At 41.6% G+C, this 19,988-nt stretch overlaps 1 protein-coding gene across 2 annotated transcripts in view; it reads left to right on the top strand.

Annotated features, from left to right (window-relative positions):
• Positions 1-19,988, top strand: part of ARID5B (AT-rich interaction domain 5B) — a 233,704-nt gene that overhangs the window by 74,875 nt on the left and 138,841 nt on the right. For both annotated transcript variants that reach the window (XM_019507895.1, XM_019507896.1), the window contains exon 4: positions 16,448-16,678. In XM_019507895.1, the coding sequence (XP_019363440.1) occupies positions 16,448-16,678 (231 nt within the window). The remainder of the gene's footprint in view (positions 1-16,447; positions 16,679-19,988) is intronic.

Genomic DNA, 19,988 nt, shown 5'->3' with positions numbered 1-19,988 from the left:
GTGGGGGAGGTGCAAATATCCTGGGTTGCTGGGGGACTGTAAATTAACTTGAAATCGGAGGGGATCTGGGACAGAAGTTTAATAAACCTATTTAACCTAAATCAGTTAAGTTTGATACTACATCCATCCAGGTTTATCTTAAACTGGTTTCTGCCATTTTGAAAGCTGTTTATGTGTACTTAACTTCTGTTGTGTTCCAAATGTGAACTGGTTTCTGATCACTTATACTGATTTATGTGTAATTTCTGTCCCTAGCTCCAATGGTGCTTACATTGGAGGCAACCTGCAGCAACCTTGATAGGATCTTAAGAAACCCTAGGATGCTGTGGCACCCTGGTTACAAATCACAGTATTAGATAGTATGTTGAGCATGATTTCAACTCTCTGGCCTCCTTCTCTGCTGGCAATCTGACCTCACTCTTGCATGAGTATAGTACAGTCAACCTGACTTTTTGCTATCTTTGCAAGCAAACTGGCAACCATTCACCAGGCCCTCCTGGGCAAATTTTACTGGAGGCCTTCTCCCTGGCTGATGGCTTTGGAGAAATAGTTTGACTAAAGCATGGAGTGGGAGGACATTCATCCAGATGTGACTTCTAGCTAACCATTGCTCTTTCGCCTACAGGCATTACATGTCCTAGAATCCTTTTCTTTCCGTGCCTTAAAACATAGCATGCATAGAATCTTCTATTTGCCACCTTTACTGACAATGCAGATACTATAATGTTTCCTTTGTCTAGGGAAATTGTATCCTGGTTCTCTGTAGAGGACTGGCAATTGCATAAGAGTCTTCAGAGTCTGAGATCCAAGAAGTCTCTGAAAGAGTGGCACTCTGTTATGGCGTGTGGTAATGGCCAAAAGACATTGCGCCCTTCCTTTTTTAAAAGGTTGTATTCCTTTCTTAAAAGCCTGCTCTAAACTGCCTCTGTTCACCTTCCCAATCTAGATAAACTACACTTGCTAGTAAGACCCAAATGGCAAAATCTGCTTTTGATTAGAATAACAAATTGCAGAGTAAGCACCTCTTCTAAGGTTTACTGAAGTCAATGAAAAGGTGTTCAATGATTTCATTAGACTCTAGATTAGGGCACAAAGTCTTTCCCTGACCATTTCCATCTCTAGCTATTTCTTTGTTCTATAGCAAGGTCCTTATTCACTATGACTTCTGCCTTTATCTTCAAGATACTATTGATAGTCCAATTTGGAGTGCCTAAGCCATGATTTCCTTGATTTCCGGGATCTTTGTTAGTTTTCTTAATGAGAGCAGGACTTGGTTAAAGCCGACTTGACAAGAGGTTATTTTTTCCAGCTGTGCATCACACTTCTCTCATGGGATGACTACTATCCAACTAAATGGGAAAATCTATTTGAAGTTTTCTGAGGGAAATTTTTAAAATTTTAATATTAATTGATTTTTTTTTACAATTCACCAGATCTTCAGTTAACGTTTCCAGACTTCCCATTGGACATTCTGACTTTCCTTTTCCAGTTTCCCTTTTCAGTGGAAATATCCCTTAAAAATAAAACAGAGAGCTTTTTACAAAGGTTAAGTTTAACAATCAAGAGAAGGCAAAAATGAAGTTTTCTTTTTCTCACACCCAAACCCTCCCAGCATGTTCTTTGCTCCTCCTGAAATGCCCCCAGTGTTGAAGAACGGATGGTGTCTGGTGGAGATTCTGTCCCCAGTGGGTTTATGCCTATGAAAAGTTATTTTCTGAATGACCTATCCTGGACATGCAGGAGGTCCCTGGCTTATCCAAACTCTAATGTCCTGGGTCCTACTCAAGTGCCTTTTCCTGTGTTCACTCAATTGCCTGTCACTGGATCTAATAAGACAGAGATTATGTTAACCACCTATTTTGTGTTCCTTCTTCATTTTCATTACTTCAAGATAGACCATTTCTTGAGCCATAAAGTCAGACTAAATGGTTATAACAGTCCCCTCCAGGCGTAAACTCTATGGTTACACCCAGACAAACATGGTCTTGCAGTATGTGGTGCTGCAAACACATCTGCAGCACCACATACTGCACAGTTAGGTGTTCTCTGCATTGCAAGGGCATGCTGCTGGTGTGCACTGCTATGTTGTTTTTTTTCTGTGGGTTTTTTTTGATCCTTGGGGTCAAAAAAATCCACAGGAAAAAAAAAAACGGAGCAGCACATGCACAGGCAGCACACACAGCTGAAAAGTGGAGCCAGGCCACCTGGAGCCATGCTGCAGCTGCCAGCCAGACTGCCTGGCAAGATCACCATTGCTGCAGCCCCAGGATGCCACCAGGACCCCAGGTAAGGCTGCTGGGCCCAGCCCAGTGCTGGCCGCAGCCTCCCCTACTTTCCCTGGGGTAACTTGCCATGCGCCAAAGCACATATGGCATGGGCGTTCTGCAGGACAAGTAGCTACAGTGCAAGATGAGCTGCTGCTGCTTGTCCCTGGGGAACCAACCATTCACATTCGTCTGGATGTGGCCTGTGGGTGCAAACAAGCATTCGCTGCACCCAGTCTAAGTTTAGACAGCTTACTTTAAGCCACTTAAACCTAGACTGAGAGCAGTGCATGTGGCCATTTGCCACTGCTGGAAGTGGTATGGGCAGCCTGAGGTAAGTAACTCAGGGTTGGGGGAGGGGCTGGTGAGTCTGTAAGGGAGGTTGCCCAATTGGGGTGAGGGAGCTAAAAGCCCAATCACTATTGCGGGCAGGGAATAGGAACAGCATAACCCTGGAGCTGGGGTGAGTGGCTGGTGCTTCCAAGTCTGTGTTATGACCATGTGCTGGATTCACTAGATTAGGTTAACCCTTTTTCAGTCTAAGTTAGTGCATTTCCTGAACTAACTTAGACCGGGCATACCATTTTCTGGCTTATTTAAAGCTCCTGAACATCCAGAAGAGTAGAAATTTAGATTGACCTAACCCTGGTTAGATCAACCTAAATGTGATGCTTCTACATAGGCTCATGAATGTGTCATCTTTCTTCTCACATCTTCTCTTTGTGAATCAACATTTCTCATACTCATTTTCACTCATTTCTGGAGGAAGGGCAACAAACTCAGGTCAGGGATAGGAAGCAGACCGTTGATGCATAAGGATGAGGTAAATAACAAATATTAAAAAAAACAATTAACAAGCAGAAAAATCTACTTATTGTTCTTTTTTTTAAAATCCATGTTACTAGTACTAAATGGGCATGTCTACATATGTATTAGGTCCAGAACCATTTTACTCATGAGTAAATGCTCCTAGGCAGGTATCCACATGTGCAGGGAAGCAGCAGCAGATTTGCTGCTAATGACAGAAAACTGCTTCTGCTTCCTGGGGCCCTGCAATGGACTCCTACTGGGTGGTAGCTTAGGGACTAGCAGGAAGCAGTGGGCCAGGAGACAGCTGTCTCCTGGTGGGGGCTGAGACATTGCACCCTGCCCCTGCGGGGCTGTCTGGTGCTGGGTGGGGAACAATGTCCCCCTCCCTGGCAGCAGTGAGCTCCTGACTCCAGCTTCCCAGTCATGGGCAGGGGCTTGGAAAGAGCTGCAAGTGGTGGGGCAGGTCCAAACCCCCAACCCCAATAAGGATCTCCCATTGCTGGCCCCAGAGCTGGCACTGGGAGATAAAGATTTCTCAGCCTGAGCCCCACAAATGCAGAGCTGGCACTGGGAGATCCTTACTGGGGCAGTGGCCTGGGACCTGTCTCTCCCCTGTGATCTCAGAGCGGGGGGCTTGGAACTCCCTGCTGCCAGGGCAGAACTCCCCTGGTGGCCAGCTGACCAGAAGCAGATTTGCTCCCAGTCAGACATCTATACAAGCACTACTGCACAGTAACTAATCACAAGTAAATTTGCTACTTGCATTTGCAGGTAGCAGATTTACTCATGATTAGCAAGGTTTACTGCGCAGTAAGTGTGCGCACGTGTAGATGCACACATTTACTGTGCAGTATACTACACTACTGCACAGTAAAGCATCTCATGTAGATACATCTAGTATATATTTCACTATGGCTTAAGGAGTAGAAACGTGTAATTACACTGGAAAAAATAGCATGGGTTTATCTATACAATATTTTTAACAGAGTTTTTACTTCCTATCTTTTCCTTTTCTTTGATTGGCTTCCAAAAATGTTATTAACATGTTGTAAAACAAATATAAGGGAATACTGAAGCTTATTAAAAATTGCTTCTTTGTTCATATCTGGCAGTTGACAAATTGTCTTTTGCTGTATCTTACCTGTTCTGGTGTGAAAGGTTACCAGAGAAAATGGCTGCAAATAAATTGCTAGCGAATGTTGTTGAAGATTAAGCATACTGCTTCTCTATTAAGGCTCTCTTTTAAAGCTTTCTATTCATACTCCTCCCTGCATGTCTCTCTAACACTTGTCTGTTACATTATGTTTGGCACACAAGGAAACATGAAATAGAAAAGAAACGCCTGACTGTGGTGTTACTAAACTCTATTATCCTTCTGTCACATGTCCACTAGGGAAAGGTACAATTTTGGTCCATATTGACCATGATTTCTGAAGCTTTTGCTAACTGTCTTCAGCGAGGATTTCTAGAAACAAATGAAAGTGAAAAGGATATTTTTTGCACTTTGAAAAACTTAAATCAATGTAATAAGACAGTAAAATGTAATTATTCTCACTTCTCCTTGTGTCAAGGAAATCAGCATTACAGTCAGGGAGCTGAGGGTTAAAGTGAGCTTGTTATTTTTATACAGACCCAGATACTGCTTATGTGTTGTAAATTGTTAAGAGTAGATAATGCAGTTTTTATGTATACTAAATACGCTACAAGAATTAACAGGGTTGTGATTTCATTAAGGGTTTCAGAGAGGGCATAAATGTCAACAGCAAAGCTTAACTGTTTAAATCACTGGACTGTTTCCACACTCCACCCTTCAAGTCATGTTTCTGAGAATGGCAGCTAACTGTACTTGCTATAGGAGGCCAAAATTCCACTGAATTTTCTGAATGATAGTGAAAGGGCCCCTGCAGGAAAAAATAAAGATAAGGCTTTTGACTCATACTTTTGAGGGTAATGGAAAATGAAGAGAATTATTTCTGCCTTATAGGAAAAGGTCCTGATAACAGTGTCTTGTAACTAATGCTGTGTGTGTGTGTGTGTGTGTGTGTGTGTGTGTGTGTGTGTGTGTGCGCGTGTGTGCGCGCGCGCGCGTGCATGTCTCATTAAGTTAGTCCTCTACTGGGCCTAAGAACTTGGGTTTAACTAAACATGCCTTCTAGACAAAGCATGAAGTCTTGTTACAAATTGTTGACTGCAAACAGAAAATCTCTCACTTCTTTGGTAGTTTATTCCAGTAGTTAATTGTGATTAACCATTGGATAAAATGCTTCGCAGATTTGCATTCACTAAATAAATTAATTAAATTGGATTAAAAACTGTGTGCCTGTTTTTTATTTGAATTTGCTTTGCCATTGGTTCTTGTTATGCCTTTAGTTTCTTTAAGGGTTTCAGATGTTTCCCAAGGTTTTTTTGCTATGCAAATCTTGGGAAGAAAATGAAACATGAAGTTAAGAAAATTAAAGGTCAAAGTATGGCCCACTTCTCAAAATATTTGTGCATGTAAATATGTTTTAAGCACATGAGTAATCCCATTGAAGTCAGTGGAGCTATTCACATATGTAAGGTTGTTTGCAATCTTAACTGATTGCAGGATCAGGCTTTTAGTGTGGTTGTAGGTTGGATGGTGTGCACAGACTGTTGAAAATGGTGTAGTTAAACTGCACTTTACGAATTGGATTCAGCTACAAAATGCTGGTTGAGTTATGTCTGTGAGAATGATAACACTTATTATCTGTCTGTTCATTGTGTAAATCCCACCTCAGAAAGAAAGAAATCATGTTTGAATTCAGTTGAAGTAAAATATATTATTATTTTCTTTCATTATTAAAAGGGCTTTTTACTGTTTGTTTGCTAAAATCACAGCAGCTTCCATGTTAGGGCATTAGACTATTTAAAAGCAAATACAGAAAAATAAAGCCATAGAGAGAACATTTGGCTTGTCTGATGTGACTTGATCCCTCTTCTTGGCCTTGTCATATTCCAAATTATATTTTAACCCTTTACTTATTCTTGTTTTTATTTGCAGTAGAACAGAAGCTTTTTATCAGTAACCAAGACAACCAAGATACACATTTATTCAAAGCTGATGCATGTATAACTTAAATGTTCCACATTTTGCAGAACATACATGCTAAAGGGGACAGCAGGCCTTTGTTTAGCTTTATAATCACTCTCCATTTCCCCATCTACATTCTTTAGACAGCTAATAAGGCAGTTTACAAAGCCTTTTGTATCATAAAGCATGATTTCCTGAAATGATCCATCACCTTAAGGATGTGGGTTGACCCAGTTCTAACACTGGTGCCATAACTTTAAAAATAGAAAGAAAACAAATCTTTCATTTTTGAGGAAGAGGTCATACCTTTGTGATCTTTTGGGGGTGACAGGAAATGACAGGAACCCATTTTCAAACTTGGCCATATCTCTTTTGAATCAGCTAAATTTTATGCTCCCTCAGCTTCTGCTGTGGCACTTACTAACTATTCAGCAGGATATCAAAGCAGAGCTTTGAAAAATATAAGACAAGGAGAAGAAATAGAGTCTTTCCCAGGTAGTAGTGGAGAACATTAAAAAGGAGACAAAATAAAATTCTGTAAAGTGAAGCCAAGATTTCCGTGGGCAAGGAAAATGAATTTTGAGAATGACTGTTTAAAAAATAAAGACAGAAATTATGGTGCTCAGTGTGTGACTTGTGTGTATCAAGAGAGTCCCTGGCAATTGTCTATGATGGGGAGTGTTGGGAGCCTTGAGTCACTCACATTTCACCAGCCAAATTCACCTCTGAATCCACCCCTTAGAGAACTGTTTTTTTTTTTTCTGCTGAAAGTGTGTTTAGCCCCCATTCTCTGACTTCTCTGGGAAATAGAATAGGTGGCTGATAGATATGGCACTGGACTAGGAATCATGGAAACTTGGGGAAACATCATTGCCCTATTGAAGTGAATGACAGAATTCCCACTAAGATTTCACCCCTGAATTTTGCACTTAGCTCTACCATTGACATGGTTGGTGACCTTAAACCATTCTCCTAGTCTTAGCCTCTCTTTCTATATAATGGGAGAAATAATATTTATTCATCTTTGCAAGGCATTTTGGATGTATAGTTGCAAAGTGTTCTATAAAACCTGAGTATTATGATTGTCAGCCAGGCTTGTTTGGAGACTGAAAAACCTCATAAACCTGCTTCCTAAGGTACAAATGGATTCTGGGAGAGCAAAGTAGGAGCTGTGGTTATGAACTTCTGGATCAGGATGTAAAGAGGAATGAAAGTGTCTGATTGTAAACTTTTCCAGTATTATATCTCTTTCATCTTCTACAAAAAAAATTAATTTATTATTTGAATCCAAAATGATTTAATGAGATAAACATTATGGAAGATTTGATTAAATGGATCCACTGTCAGTCATTAATCAATATATTCAATTTTTACTTTGTGAAAGAGGACTAGAAAAAAAATCAGATCCAAATCACTAGCTACAAAGTAACGTTCTTCAACTATAGGCTTTAAGTACATATTAGATGGTGCTGGGTTTTTTATAGGACTCCATTACTATGGGATTGAACAGTAATTTCAGTCTTCAGAAGATTTGTATGTATTCTCTTTCATTTCAGATGTTAGAACTAATTTTAGGAACTCTCTGAACTGCTCATGTTCTTCTGGCATTGTGACAAAAAACAGAAGGTTGTGGAAGTGACATGAGACACTGAACTAGTCCTCTGTCCTTGCCAGGAAAAAAAAGCTGACACATCCAGAAAGATTGTGTATGCATGTGGCAGGACCCGACCTAGGGGTGCCGTGATCTCCCCTAGCGCCCCCTACCTACCATGCCAAATCAGGTTCAACGCACCCTCACTATCTCGCCCACCACGTCTTTGATGGTAAATTGTTAAAGGGAGGCTTCCTTTCTACCCTCTTTGGCACGGGGTCTTGAGATGTTCCAGTCCGTGCCCTGCCTTCAGTGACACAGTACACTCTAACCTCTGGGGCCTGTCTCCCCGTGCTCTCGCCCACACTGGGGCCTGTCTCCCCACGCTCTCGCCCACACTGGGGCCTTGCCTCGTGATCCCACAATCAAGGCTCAGGTGGCTGTAGCTGTGCCTGGCCCCCAGACCCCTTTCTTGGGTCCTACACCCAACCGGGGCTTCTCACCTGTGCCCACACTGGGCTCCTCCTGATCCTGCCTGCACTGGGGCCAGGGTCAAGACACCCCAAAACACAGCACCCTCTCCGGCACCAGGAACCCCCACACTACTGGGGAGCTCCTATGAGGCCTCCTCCAACCCCTACAGCCTCACCCGGTCCTCCGGTCTTACACAACAACAAAACAGAAAACGCCCACTCCTGGACTACAACATAAATTCCAAGCCGACTGGCTAACCTTCATTCATATCCCTGCTAGGGTTTCCTCCACCCAGTATCCCCATACAGAAACCGCTCAGACCATCAGGCTTCCCTGCTCTGCTTGCTCCAACAGAGCTCCATCTTCCTCAACTGCCAGAGGGAAACTGACTTCTGGCCTCAGCCTGGCTGTTTATATAGGCCAGGCCTAGCCCCCGCCCTTCCAGTCAGCTGACCAGACTTGTTGTCTCAGCAACCCACACCTGTGCTGCCCTGGTGACTGGCAGCTGAGCCCATATTACTGTTTGTCAGTAGCAGGCACCTTAGTGCCCTGCTACAATGCATTTTGTGGTGTATATTAGTAATATGGTCTTTCTATTTGCTACCATTTTAAAAACAAAATAGGACAGTTGAACATTAATAGGATATTTACTCTAATGGGCATCTTGTTAATATCACCATTCTCTGGTAAAAACAGCAATAATCACTTTATTCCATGTACTATACCAAATTGCCTCTGTTCTTGATTGCATTAGCATTCAAATCAAGGGGAATTTCTTAAAATAGGGATATGCAACATGGGTCCTGTCAACAAAGCAATATCCCTGTTGTGTTGATAATTTACCCAAATTTATTTAAACCTGAAAGCAAAGATTTGCAAGTTCATCTAGCAGGGTTAACTAATTATTTTATTTGCATTCCTTTATGAACTAAATACAGTAATTCATATATTAATATTTTAAAAGCATTGTAATTAATTAGCTAGCCAAGGCACACCAAGCAGCATTACAAGAACAAATGAATCCAGCAGGAATGAAATGTTATTTTGAAAATTAAGATTTCTTTTTCAATGGCACTTTTCTCCTCAGTGATCACATCAGTGCACCGTAGCATGCAAAATAGACTCCACCCTCAAAGCACTGCTACTTGGCACTTCCAGTGATGCAGCAAAAATCAGGGCTGCTTAGGATAAAGGGAAATGGCTGCTAGCTTCAAGACTACCAGAATGGATAGAAGTGAGTGCTGGTTGATTCTTACAACCTTACCGATAATCATTCTCCCACAAGGGCTGCTTCACACTGAGGCTGTTTGGATTGTGATCACATGGTCAGAGATTAAAAATGGATAGGGATAAATTCATAGATTCATTGATATTAGGGCTGGAAGGGACCTCATGAGTTCACTGAGTCCAGCCCCCCTGCACTTGGGCAGGAAAAACTGCTGGGGTCAGATGACCCCAGCAAGGTACACATTGAGTCATTTTTTAAAGATCTCCAGGATAGGTGATTGTACCACCTCTGAGGGGAGCCTCCTCATAAAATGGCTTGGGAAGGAAAGGTTATCCTTATTTACCTGGTTATCCTCTATAAAACTGCACACTAGTTAGAAACTATTTCTTCTCCCTCACTTGGGCTGTTTCTTGCAGTATTACTGCTTTTTCATAACTAGCTGTTAGTTGTTTATCACTGTTGGATGGCTACATTATGCCTTTTGGGTTGCATTGCAAAGGACAGGATCAAGCAGTATACATTCCCCCTGATCTGCAGTCATTGGTTTTGGCTATATAGCTCAGGTGTGTCTCCATTTCCTATACACGTGCTGATATTATCTAATGATACCAAAAGCCCTTGCCAAAGGGGGTAAAGTAACAATAGGTGGAGGATGTTGTCTTCATTTTAAGGGCTGGATGCTTGAAGGTTCATTACTAGGGACCTACCTAACTCATGGCGTGAGAAAGCAATTTTCGCAGCTTGGCCATGGCTCAAAGAACCAATTTTGCAGTTATTTCACAGTGGCTCCACCCCTCGGCACTGATTGGCAGAGAGGCTCCACCCCTTGGCCTTGATTGTCAGAGAGGCTTCAGGAAGATGGGAGACAAGAGATGGTGGTCAGCATCTTGACTGCTAGCTGCCCTTTGTGCAGCCCCACCCCTCAGCATTGATTAGTGGAGATGCCCAAGGGGGAAGCGGCCATCTTGGCTGCTGCCTTTCATGCCACCCTGACAGCTGGCACCTTCCCCTCCTAGGCTGGCTGTGAGGCTGGATCACAGCAGTAGTGAGGACCAATAGCTCCCACTGGGGAGCTAGCATTTTAATTTTTTTTCCCACTGATTTCCTAGGAAATCACATCCAATGCCATTTTCCATGGAGATTGCTGTTGTTCAAAAAACCACTATTTAAGTAGGTTCCTATTCATTAACACTTACTGGGGTAAAGATTTATTCTCTTTTGCAAGATGGCCACTGCAAAATTTTGGGCTTTCACTTTGTGGGAGGTATATGTTTTCATTCACAGTTCCTAAAGGGGCATCAGGTATTTGGATCCATCTGCTCTGGGTGTCATGGTATGCCAATGGAAACCTGTCATTTTAATTGTCTTTGGTGGCAGCTGACATCTTAAACAGAGATCCTGGTCAGTTTGCAGATTTTAGGAATGTAGGCTAGCATTTTTTCATCAAACCAAGGAAGTCAGGAACTCGGCTCACACTGAAATGTGTGGCCTCATTCATTTGAGTAGCCTTTTACTTACTAAAAATATCCAGTCTTTTCATCAATGACTAGGATTGCTGCTTTTTGTTGGTAATATGGCTATAGTAAAGTATACACAAAATCATAAATAAAAAAATAAGATATGTATGTCACCCATGAGGCCTTCCTACATACAATCAGCTATGAAAGAAGGTAGCATCGGCAGTGCTGTTTGCATTTTCCTTTGCAGTTTATCCAAAGGGTAGGATAGGGGGCGCAAAGCTTGATGGTCAAAGCCTTGCATTTTTCTATATTTTCACTGTGTATTCACAATAACTCCCTTGTTCAATTTGCAACCTATACACCAATGCATCGTCCCACTTTATTTAGTTCCCTTGGTACTTTCATTGCTTATCTTATGAAGATCTGTGTTAACATTTATCAAAACAAATGGCAAGCCTGGGACCTTTTAAGTAGTTTTTTAGTTAATAAAACCAATCTTCTAGTTCTGTTATGTTAAAAGTACATTATCTTTTTATTACACACTCTCTACTCTCTACAGCTCTGTCTGTTTTCCTTCTTGGCAATTTCATGACTGCTCCAGTTGATTGCTATATAGAGAATTGCAAAATCATTAAGGGTGGGGTTTTACCAGCTGACTTACAGTACAAACCATTTCTCAAAATAACCACAACAGTGCAAGACTGATGTGTAATTTACGTCACAGTATGTATTTATGAAATAGTTTGTGGCGTATTCACATAGATTTAGGACCAAATCTCTCTGTCTCTCTCTTTTTAATCGAGCTTTTTACTTTTTAATATTTTCCACTCCTTGTCTTGGCTTGCCTCCAATTTAACAGCTTCAGTGAGAAAAAAATAACTGATCTTTTTTTCAGCAGTTTAACTGCAAGTGTATTTTGTTCTTTGATGTATACATTTGTGCTAACTTAACTGCCTTGGGAGAGATTTAGATTTGTGGTAGAATACATTGCACAAAACTGGAACAGAGAATTGATAAAGTTTCTGCACAAGTTCAGAATTTTAAACACCAATTGAAGCTATTTAGTCTTATGCACTAGTACATTTCCCTTTTACAAATGTCTTTCTGTATAATGTCTTGTAATTAAAACAGGAAATCATTGAGTAACTGTAAGATGAATAAGAGCACTTAAACTGAAAAGAAAATTACCTTCCGAGAAACTATATTCACAATTTTTTTTGCTTCACATTACAATGTTGGTAATGATAGTAACAGATATATGTACTCTTATCTGTATCATTGTTCTGCTTATGTTTTCTGAAATAAAAAATCATTTTTAGTAATATCAAAAATGAATGGACAGAAAATGGGAAATGCCTAATTATGAAAAATATTCTGTGTCACAACAGAGTAGCAATTACATTGGAACTTCAATATAATTATCAATAACAGTAAAACCTGGAGCAGTGCCAGGGACATAAAGTTGGTGCTCAGCCTTTGCTTGGTTGCTAGGAGCACAGTGAAAGTATAAAGCTTAGAGAAAGGAATGTCTAATATAATAAAGTAACAGAAGGTAGCATAAATCATTGTGAGAGCAGTTCATATTGACATTATTTTATTTAAATTGGGTTGAAACTAGAGATTTAATTGTACAAAAGAAGTAAATTAATATTTCTTCTGAAAAATAACTATATGTTTTCTGAGAGGAAATGGAAATTTGTGTTTCTAACATGAGCCTAATACATATTTGGAATCTTTTAAGCAAAAAAATCTTTAAATGTTTGTTTCTGTTGGCATCAAAATGCATTTTCACTAATACGATTAAAAGAACTAAAGGGCAAAATACTTGGCAGATTTTGCTGTTGAGGTAATTAGGTGCAGGAAGGAACATGCATACTTTTTCCATCAAGCTCTATAACATCCTGGTGTGAAGGTCTTTTTAAAGAAAAAAATGCTTGCTGCTGTTCGAAGTAGATTGTGGTGGTTAGCTATAGCCATTATAGTCTGATGTTTCTGAAACAAGCAGACAAAGAGAAACTTATATTTCTGTATTTCTCTCTTCTTTCTGTAAGTAGTGCTTCATCTGAAAGGGTTTGTCAGGAAGTCTTGCTTTTAGCATTTTTTATCTTCAATTACATATTAAAAATGGTTGTACTAATTTAGAAAGCTGCATAGATTCACTGTGTTTGACATTTCATGCATCTCTTACTGACAAAGACAATTTGGAGAATATGCTGTTCAGCATGAAAGCCAAACCTTGCCAATCCCCCCCTCCCTCCCAAGCCCCCCCACAAAAGAAACTATGTGGATTATATCCATAGATATACAGTTAGTGTTCTCCAAGCATGGGTGGAACCTCACATTGTAATTACAGTTCTTTATAGAAACCTGTTTTGAACTTGAATTATATATAAATAAATGAAATATTGACATTGAAAGAGGTTGTTAAAACATGTAATTATGATATAAGCATGGGATTAGCGTAATTTCAGTTGAACCTTGCAAGCAATGTACTCTTTGTATTATCTTTTTCTATGTACAGAGCTCCTTATTCAAGGTAAAATGACGTTCAGTAATTTAGCGTCTTCTATTCTGTAAGCTCATAATGAAATATTTTTAAAATTACATTATTTTTCCTTGTTTTAATAGAAAGTGAGAAGCTTGGTTAACATTTCAGCTTCTAATAACTGGAAACTTTATGATAATTTTAATTTAGATAAAATTCAGCAATATATGCAACTGCAATCAAACGTTATTTTCTGTATTTTGTTACAATAAAAATCATCTGGGGCTGGGGGAGGTCTGTAGTTTGCTACTTTGATTTTCTTTCTCATGTGGGTGTGGTTGAGAGAAAATCTTTGTTCCAGGAACACACTGTTTGTCTTTCACTAAACAAATGTGCAGTTTATCCATTCTTTATTCATTCTTAGATTTATCTGTTCAGCCTATTGTGAACAGGCAAAGAAAAAATGAATTATAAAGCATTTATTGGAATCACTTATTGTGTGGTTAACTTTGCATACAGGTTTGTTTACACCTTTATGGATTGCAATAAGAAGCAAAAAAATAGCTAAAGCAACAAATATGTAGATGAATGATCCTGCAAATAGCGATCTGGCTTTAGTTTATGACATTGGCTTACGATAAAATGTCATTCATTAAACATAGAATAGTATATAGAATTCTGTCTAATGACTTATCACACATCTTAGTGGAAACAAATGGTTTGTAACAAAGGCTCATGGGAGACACATTTATATGCACCTTGGTACAAAGGCTGACCACATCCTGGCATAAGAAATGTGCTGTCTGATCAACAGAATCAATTCACCAATGCATACATGAAGGTACAAGCAGTAAGTAACAAGCATACAGTAGGTTCTCAGTGGAGCTGAGGGATGGATCATAAGCTTGTTTCTCCCTTGAATGGTTCCAGTCTCTGATCCAGTTTCAGGATTTCTTACTAATGAAGACAGAATTATACACACTCACATGTATAGCAAAGAGTTATTTCACAATCAAGTGATTGCAGAGGATCATGGGATAGATACTTGGTAAAAATATTTTGACCACATCCTAATTGACCTAAAGAAGTTCGGCTGCAGTAAGTCATCCATTCCTAGAAAAATATTTAAATAATGTTTACCAAAAGATATTTTCCATATACATTGAGAAAGGAATTGTTTTGCCTTCTTTTTAAACTGGAGGGACAGGGGAAGTCTCAATACTTATCAAACTGACTGCTTTCAAGAACTGTTGTGAAAATAGTACTTACAGCTCAAAATTTTACGTTTATTTTCCAAATAATACTCTGAAATTTCAGAGATGGTCTAGGTATGTTAGTATACAATTTTCCCATTGATACTTTAATATAGCACATTTTGTAAGTTAAAAAATATTATATATATTGTTTCTCTGTTTTCAAGAATCAGTTAAAATTAATATTACCTCTTAACATGGTATGACACTGAAATAAAAAAGGATTTTTGCCTTTGACTTTGGTTAGGCCAGGATTTCAGCCAACATTCTTTCCAATTATTTGAAGTGTAATCCTACTTTAAGAGGAAGAAAGGTTATTAAGATATTGGTAGTGGGATTAAATATTTGATTATAGTATCTTTGACAGAAATAGAGACTAGGTTACTTAGTAATCAAGCAATAGCCTAGCAAGTGTAAACTACAGACCTATACATACCTCCATAGATGTCCAGATAAAAATTAATCTAGGTACCCAGCATGAGGAACTAAACACAAATAGAACTACATCTCAGTTTTGGCCTGATACCCTGATATCAGGGCTGATAAAAGTCATGCTACAACCTTCTCTTGTTATGTTCTGTCTTCTGCCGTCACATTTCCCATTGGTTATCATATGATGACATTTTGTTGTGATATTTCAAAATTAGATGCCTTTATTTTTATATTGTTTAAAACTCAACAGAATGAAAAGGAATTTTTTCTGGATTTTTTTGGATTTGCAGTTGGGAAGCCATTTAAAAGTTCATTTGACTGTGGTGTACTATGTGTATTTTGTTGTGTGTTGCCTATTCACACAAGAATTTCTGTCTGGGATTGCTTAGGGTCATAAACATCGCCAGAGTGGAATCAGTCTATGATCTATCTACTTCAGTATCCTCTCTCTGATAGTGGTTAATATTAGATATTTTAAAGGAAAGGCCAAATAATCATTACCCTCCCTCTAAACCCCACCCTCCAAATAGCAATGAAAAAACTCTCTCCTCTCCAGACATACGGAGTGAATAATTATCATGAAAAACATTTAAAATAGTGTACAGACTAGTTTAGTAAGGTGGCATTGGAAACTGAAGATTAACTATCATGAAATCTTTCTATTAAAGTATTTATGGCAGACTTCATGAAATAGAGAGGCCACTTTATGTAAGCTAGAGTAGGGATCAACAACCTACAGCCCATGGGCAGGATCTGGCCTGAGGAGCCATAACATCCAGCTCACAGACATGGGGTTTTGGTGGCATTTGATGGTGGGGGGCTTTGGCAGCAATTGCTTTCCCTGACTGCTGTGAGGAAAAGTGTTGGGTGTGGGCACTTTCCTCATACTGTTGCAGAGAAAAATGATGGAAGCGGTTGAGTCCTCCCACTCTCCCACCAACCCACCAGCATCTAACACAAACAGGGTCGGTCCAGCCTGCAGCCTTAAAATGTTGCTGACCACTGAGCTAGAGCGTAGATATTGTCATCCTTACTTAAGCTGTAGTACCTTACTGCAAGGGAGTAAGATTAGGGCTCTTGTGAATAATGGTGTTAGAAATGGCCTCAAGTCTCTAAAACAAAGGTGTCTTAATATGTCATTCTGAGGGTTTTTTGTTTGGTCTTCCCTTCTTTTGAAAAATACTTTCATATTGAAGATAAAATTTTAATGAGCAGACTTGATCTTGCTCCAATTTAAGTCAATGGGACTTTGCCATTGACTTAATTGAAAACAGGATAAGGCCCCCAAATTGGTTACTATGTTTCTTCCTATTGAGCTACAACTTCATTTGTACTGTTTATATTACCCCTTGGACAAAATAGAATGTACTTTAAAGGGTTTTTTGGGTTTTTTTGCAGGTGAAGATGATGAAGATTCAAGTCTCTTGATCCTTAGTTATCCACAATACTGTCGATATCGTTCCATGCTAAAGCGTCTTCAAGACAAGCCTTCCTCAGTGTTAACAGACCAGTTTGTTTTAGCTCTTGGTGGCATTGCAGTAACAAGCAAGAGCCCCCAAATCTTTTACTGTCGGGATACATTTGATCACCCAGCTCTTATAGAAAATGAAAGCATATGTGATGAATTTGGTGAGTCATTTTACAGTTACCTTCTTTTTATTGCAAAAATAGAAGGGGTTGGGGTTTTTTTGCCCCATTTGAATGTTTACACATTTACAAATGAAAAATGTTGATAATGTGAACCATGTAAAGAACAATGCTATTTACATTTAGAGTGCTAAATTAGCAAATGTGCTTTCTACCCTCAAGATTTCTGAGACTGAAGGCTGACGTAATGGGCTTCTAGGTAGTTATAATCTCCATTTTACAACTTCTGTTTATCAGATCCAAAGTTACTGTTATTGGGTGGAGTAAATAGCACAATTATTCAGTGTAAGTTAAAGGGACATATATTAACATTTGAAATTACTTGCCTTAATATTTAATCTATAATTTAGGCCTTTCCTTAAGGACTCAAGCTTTATGAATTTTGCTTTGTGTGTGTTTGTTTGTTTGTTTTTAAAGTGATCATTGCTGTAGCCTACTAAGCAGTGCAAAACAGAACTCTAAGATTTGCTGTGAGACCCTGTGGCAGCCCACCTTCAGGTGCTTGCCACTTTAAGGGCTGAGTCAGGCAGCCAGCAGGTGCCTGATTGCAGCAGCCATATTAGACTACAGGCTAGCTATATAAAGACAGCAGTTTGCTGCTGGCAGCAAGCAGAGATAGAACATCTAGCAGGTAAGACCAAGTGATTCTTGGTCCTGGGCATGACCTGAAACTGCATCCTGCTGGGGAAGGGTGGCCTGGTGGGGCTCCTAGTGGTGTGGGAGCCCCCAAGAAATGCCAGGCCAGTTACCTCCCCAGTGAAAGGCTGGTAGGGGTGCCTTAACCCCAGCCCCCACCATCTGGTGAGTAATTCTGAGAGCTGTGGGAGTAGTGGGGCCAGGTATACTCATGTGTAGGCACCTGAGCCCAGCAGGAATGTGAGATCCTGAAGACCCCAGAGGGGGTAGAGTAGGGAACATAATGTGAGGTCCTGCACAGAGAAGGGCTGAATTGGGAGTAGGCCTGAAAAGCTGTGCATGTGAGGGGACTGAGTAGGGCTGAATGGGGAGTAAGTCTGAAAGCCAGTGCAAGGGCCAGCTCTGTGAGAAGCTAGTTGCAAATATGAGGAGGAGACCCCAGGGTGGGGCGTGGTGTAGAGTTGTCCAGTGAGGGGCTTGGGGCAGAATCAGCCCCGGGTTTGGCACAAGGCTGGGCCACATAGACTTGGGGAACTTGCACGAACTGAAGGACTGCACGGTGAGGCCAGCATGCAAGTAGTGAAGCCTGATGGACCAAGATGGGCCGCTCAAGAGGAGCTAGGGCAGTGGAGTGTGGCCCAGTAATGGGCAATATACCAGAGGCCTTCAATTTTGGACTGGATTTGCTCCAGTCTCAGACCAGGGAGTCTTAATCTGGATGCCATCTGTAAGGCATGGACTGCAGTGTAGGTGAGGTTCAGAGCCGTAGATAGCACCCTGTGGCATCAGGGCTGGGTAAGGGCAGCCTCCCACATTATACCACCAGTTTATACCACCAGTTTATGGGAACAGCAAAGTTGTGGCAGATGAGACTGGGTGAACTGCCCCATAGAGACAAGTGGGCAGGCCGGCATGAGACCTTGCCCCAAGCATGCCCTGTGTCACAGACTCATTGTAAAACTTTTTATTGTAAAACCACATCTCTTACAGCCACTTACAAACCAGGAGAAACATCAGTTACATGTGTATTGTTGGCCACCTCAGAATGACTGACTGTCAGTTCAACAGGAATTTTGCCAAGGCCAGAAACTTCCTTTTGCTGGTGCTCTTACAAAATACTCCTGAATTGGCTGAAGGCATGGGCTCATTGGGCATAGACAGAAGTTAAGTTTATCAAGTAACTGGCCCCCTGAAAGTGCTCAACAGCCATACCATGACATAAGTGCACAGCTACAAAGTGCTTTAAAAGTAGCCAATCATGCAGCACATTAATCCTCAACAAATGAGGGTTCAGATGAAGGCGCTCTACTTTAGAGTGTTTTAGGGAACTTGTGTTCCCTAGGATTAATTTGTGGCTTGATCGGGGCTGGGATGATGAAGCCTAGCCCCACCCCACCCCTGGGGGCTGTTCTCAGGAAGGGAGAGGAGAGGGAGGCCAGGGCCTGGAGCTTCTCCCTAGGATCCTATTCCTGCTGCTACCCGTTGATGAGAGCAGAGGTGGCCAGCTGCAGCAGGGAAGAGGGGGGCCTTGCAGGAAGAAAATCCGGCCTTCACACCATTGTGCCACAGGGTCGCAGAGAGCACCCAGCCCCACCCTGGCTGGGCCATGCTGCCCCTGCCTGCCCAGCCCCCTGAGCCCACACAGCCCGTGATGGGGGCTCCCCAGCAGAATGTGCACAAAAGCAGCAGGTCTGGGCAACTCCGGGCTTGGCTCTTCTTGTGGGCATTTCCTCCCTACCAGCCTCAGCATCACTCCAGCCTCCTCTGCCAGCAAAGCAATGACCCTGCCAGCCACATCTGCCCTGTGCAGCCTCCACACTAGGGCCCCAGTGATGGAAGCATGGGGTGTAGTGTCTGGACAGACAGATGGGGGCGAAGAGGAGACAGGGGTGGTGCAGGGTGCTGGGGGTTGACAGGTGCAGGGCCCCTGAGCCATCACCAGGTCCAGCTGGGAATGAGGGTGCCCTGGGGTCAGGGCACAGAGCTTATGGCTTCAAGGAACATGCCCCAAGCCCTGTTGTGGGCTCCCACCATGGACTGGGTGTGGCTGGAGTGCCTCCACCCCAGCCCTGCACCCCTAACCCTGCCAGGGCTGATCACTCCCCCTCCTTTCTCTTCACAGCCCTGGGGGCAGTGCTGACAGCACTGGAACTGCATGGGGGGCAGAACTGGGGGAAAGGGGCAGGTCCTTGGCTGCAGGCAGGCTTGATTCCCCAACCTCCCTCCCCAGCAGGCTAATTCATGATAGTTTCATAGTTGGTAAGGTCAGAAGGGACCTGAGCAAATCATCAAGTCTGACTCCCTGCCATGGCAGGAAAGAGTACTGGGGTCAAATGACCCCAGCAAGGTGATTGTCAAGCCTTGTCTTAAAGATCCCCAGGGTAGGAGCCAGCACCACTTCACTTGGAAGTTGGTTCCAGATCCTAGCTGCCCTGACAGTGAAGTAGTGTCTCCTGATGTCTAATATGAATTTACCCTCTGCCAGCTTGTGACTGTTATTTCTAGTCACTCCCGGTAGTGCTTGAGGGAACAGGGACTCCCTCAGTGCCTGCTGATCCCCTCTGACTAGTTTGTAATAGGCCACTAGATCCCCCCTCAGCCTTCTCTTATGGAGGTTGAAAAGGTTCAGGTCCCATAGCCTGTCCTCGTAGGGCCT

Source organism: Gavialis gangeticus, unplaced genomic scaffold, assembly GCF_001723915.1.
Source record: "Gavialis gangeticus isolate Ggan-Ray unplaced genomic scaffold, GavGan_comp1, whole genome shotgun sequence".
NCBI classification, from domain to species: domain Eukaryota; kingdom Metazoa; phylum Chordata; order Crocodylia; family Gavialidae; genus Gavialis; species Gavialis gangeticus.
Note: the sequence above shows the minus strand (reverse complement) of the source record. Positions and strands in the feature narration are given on the sequence as shown.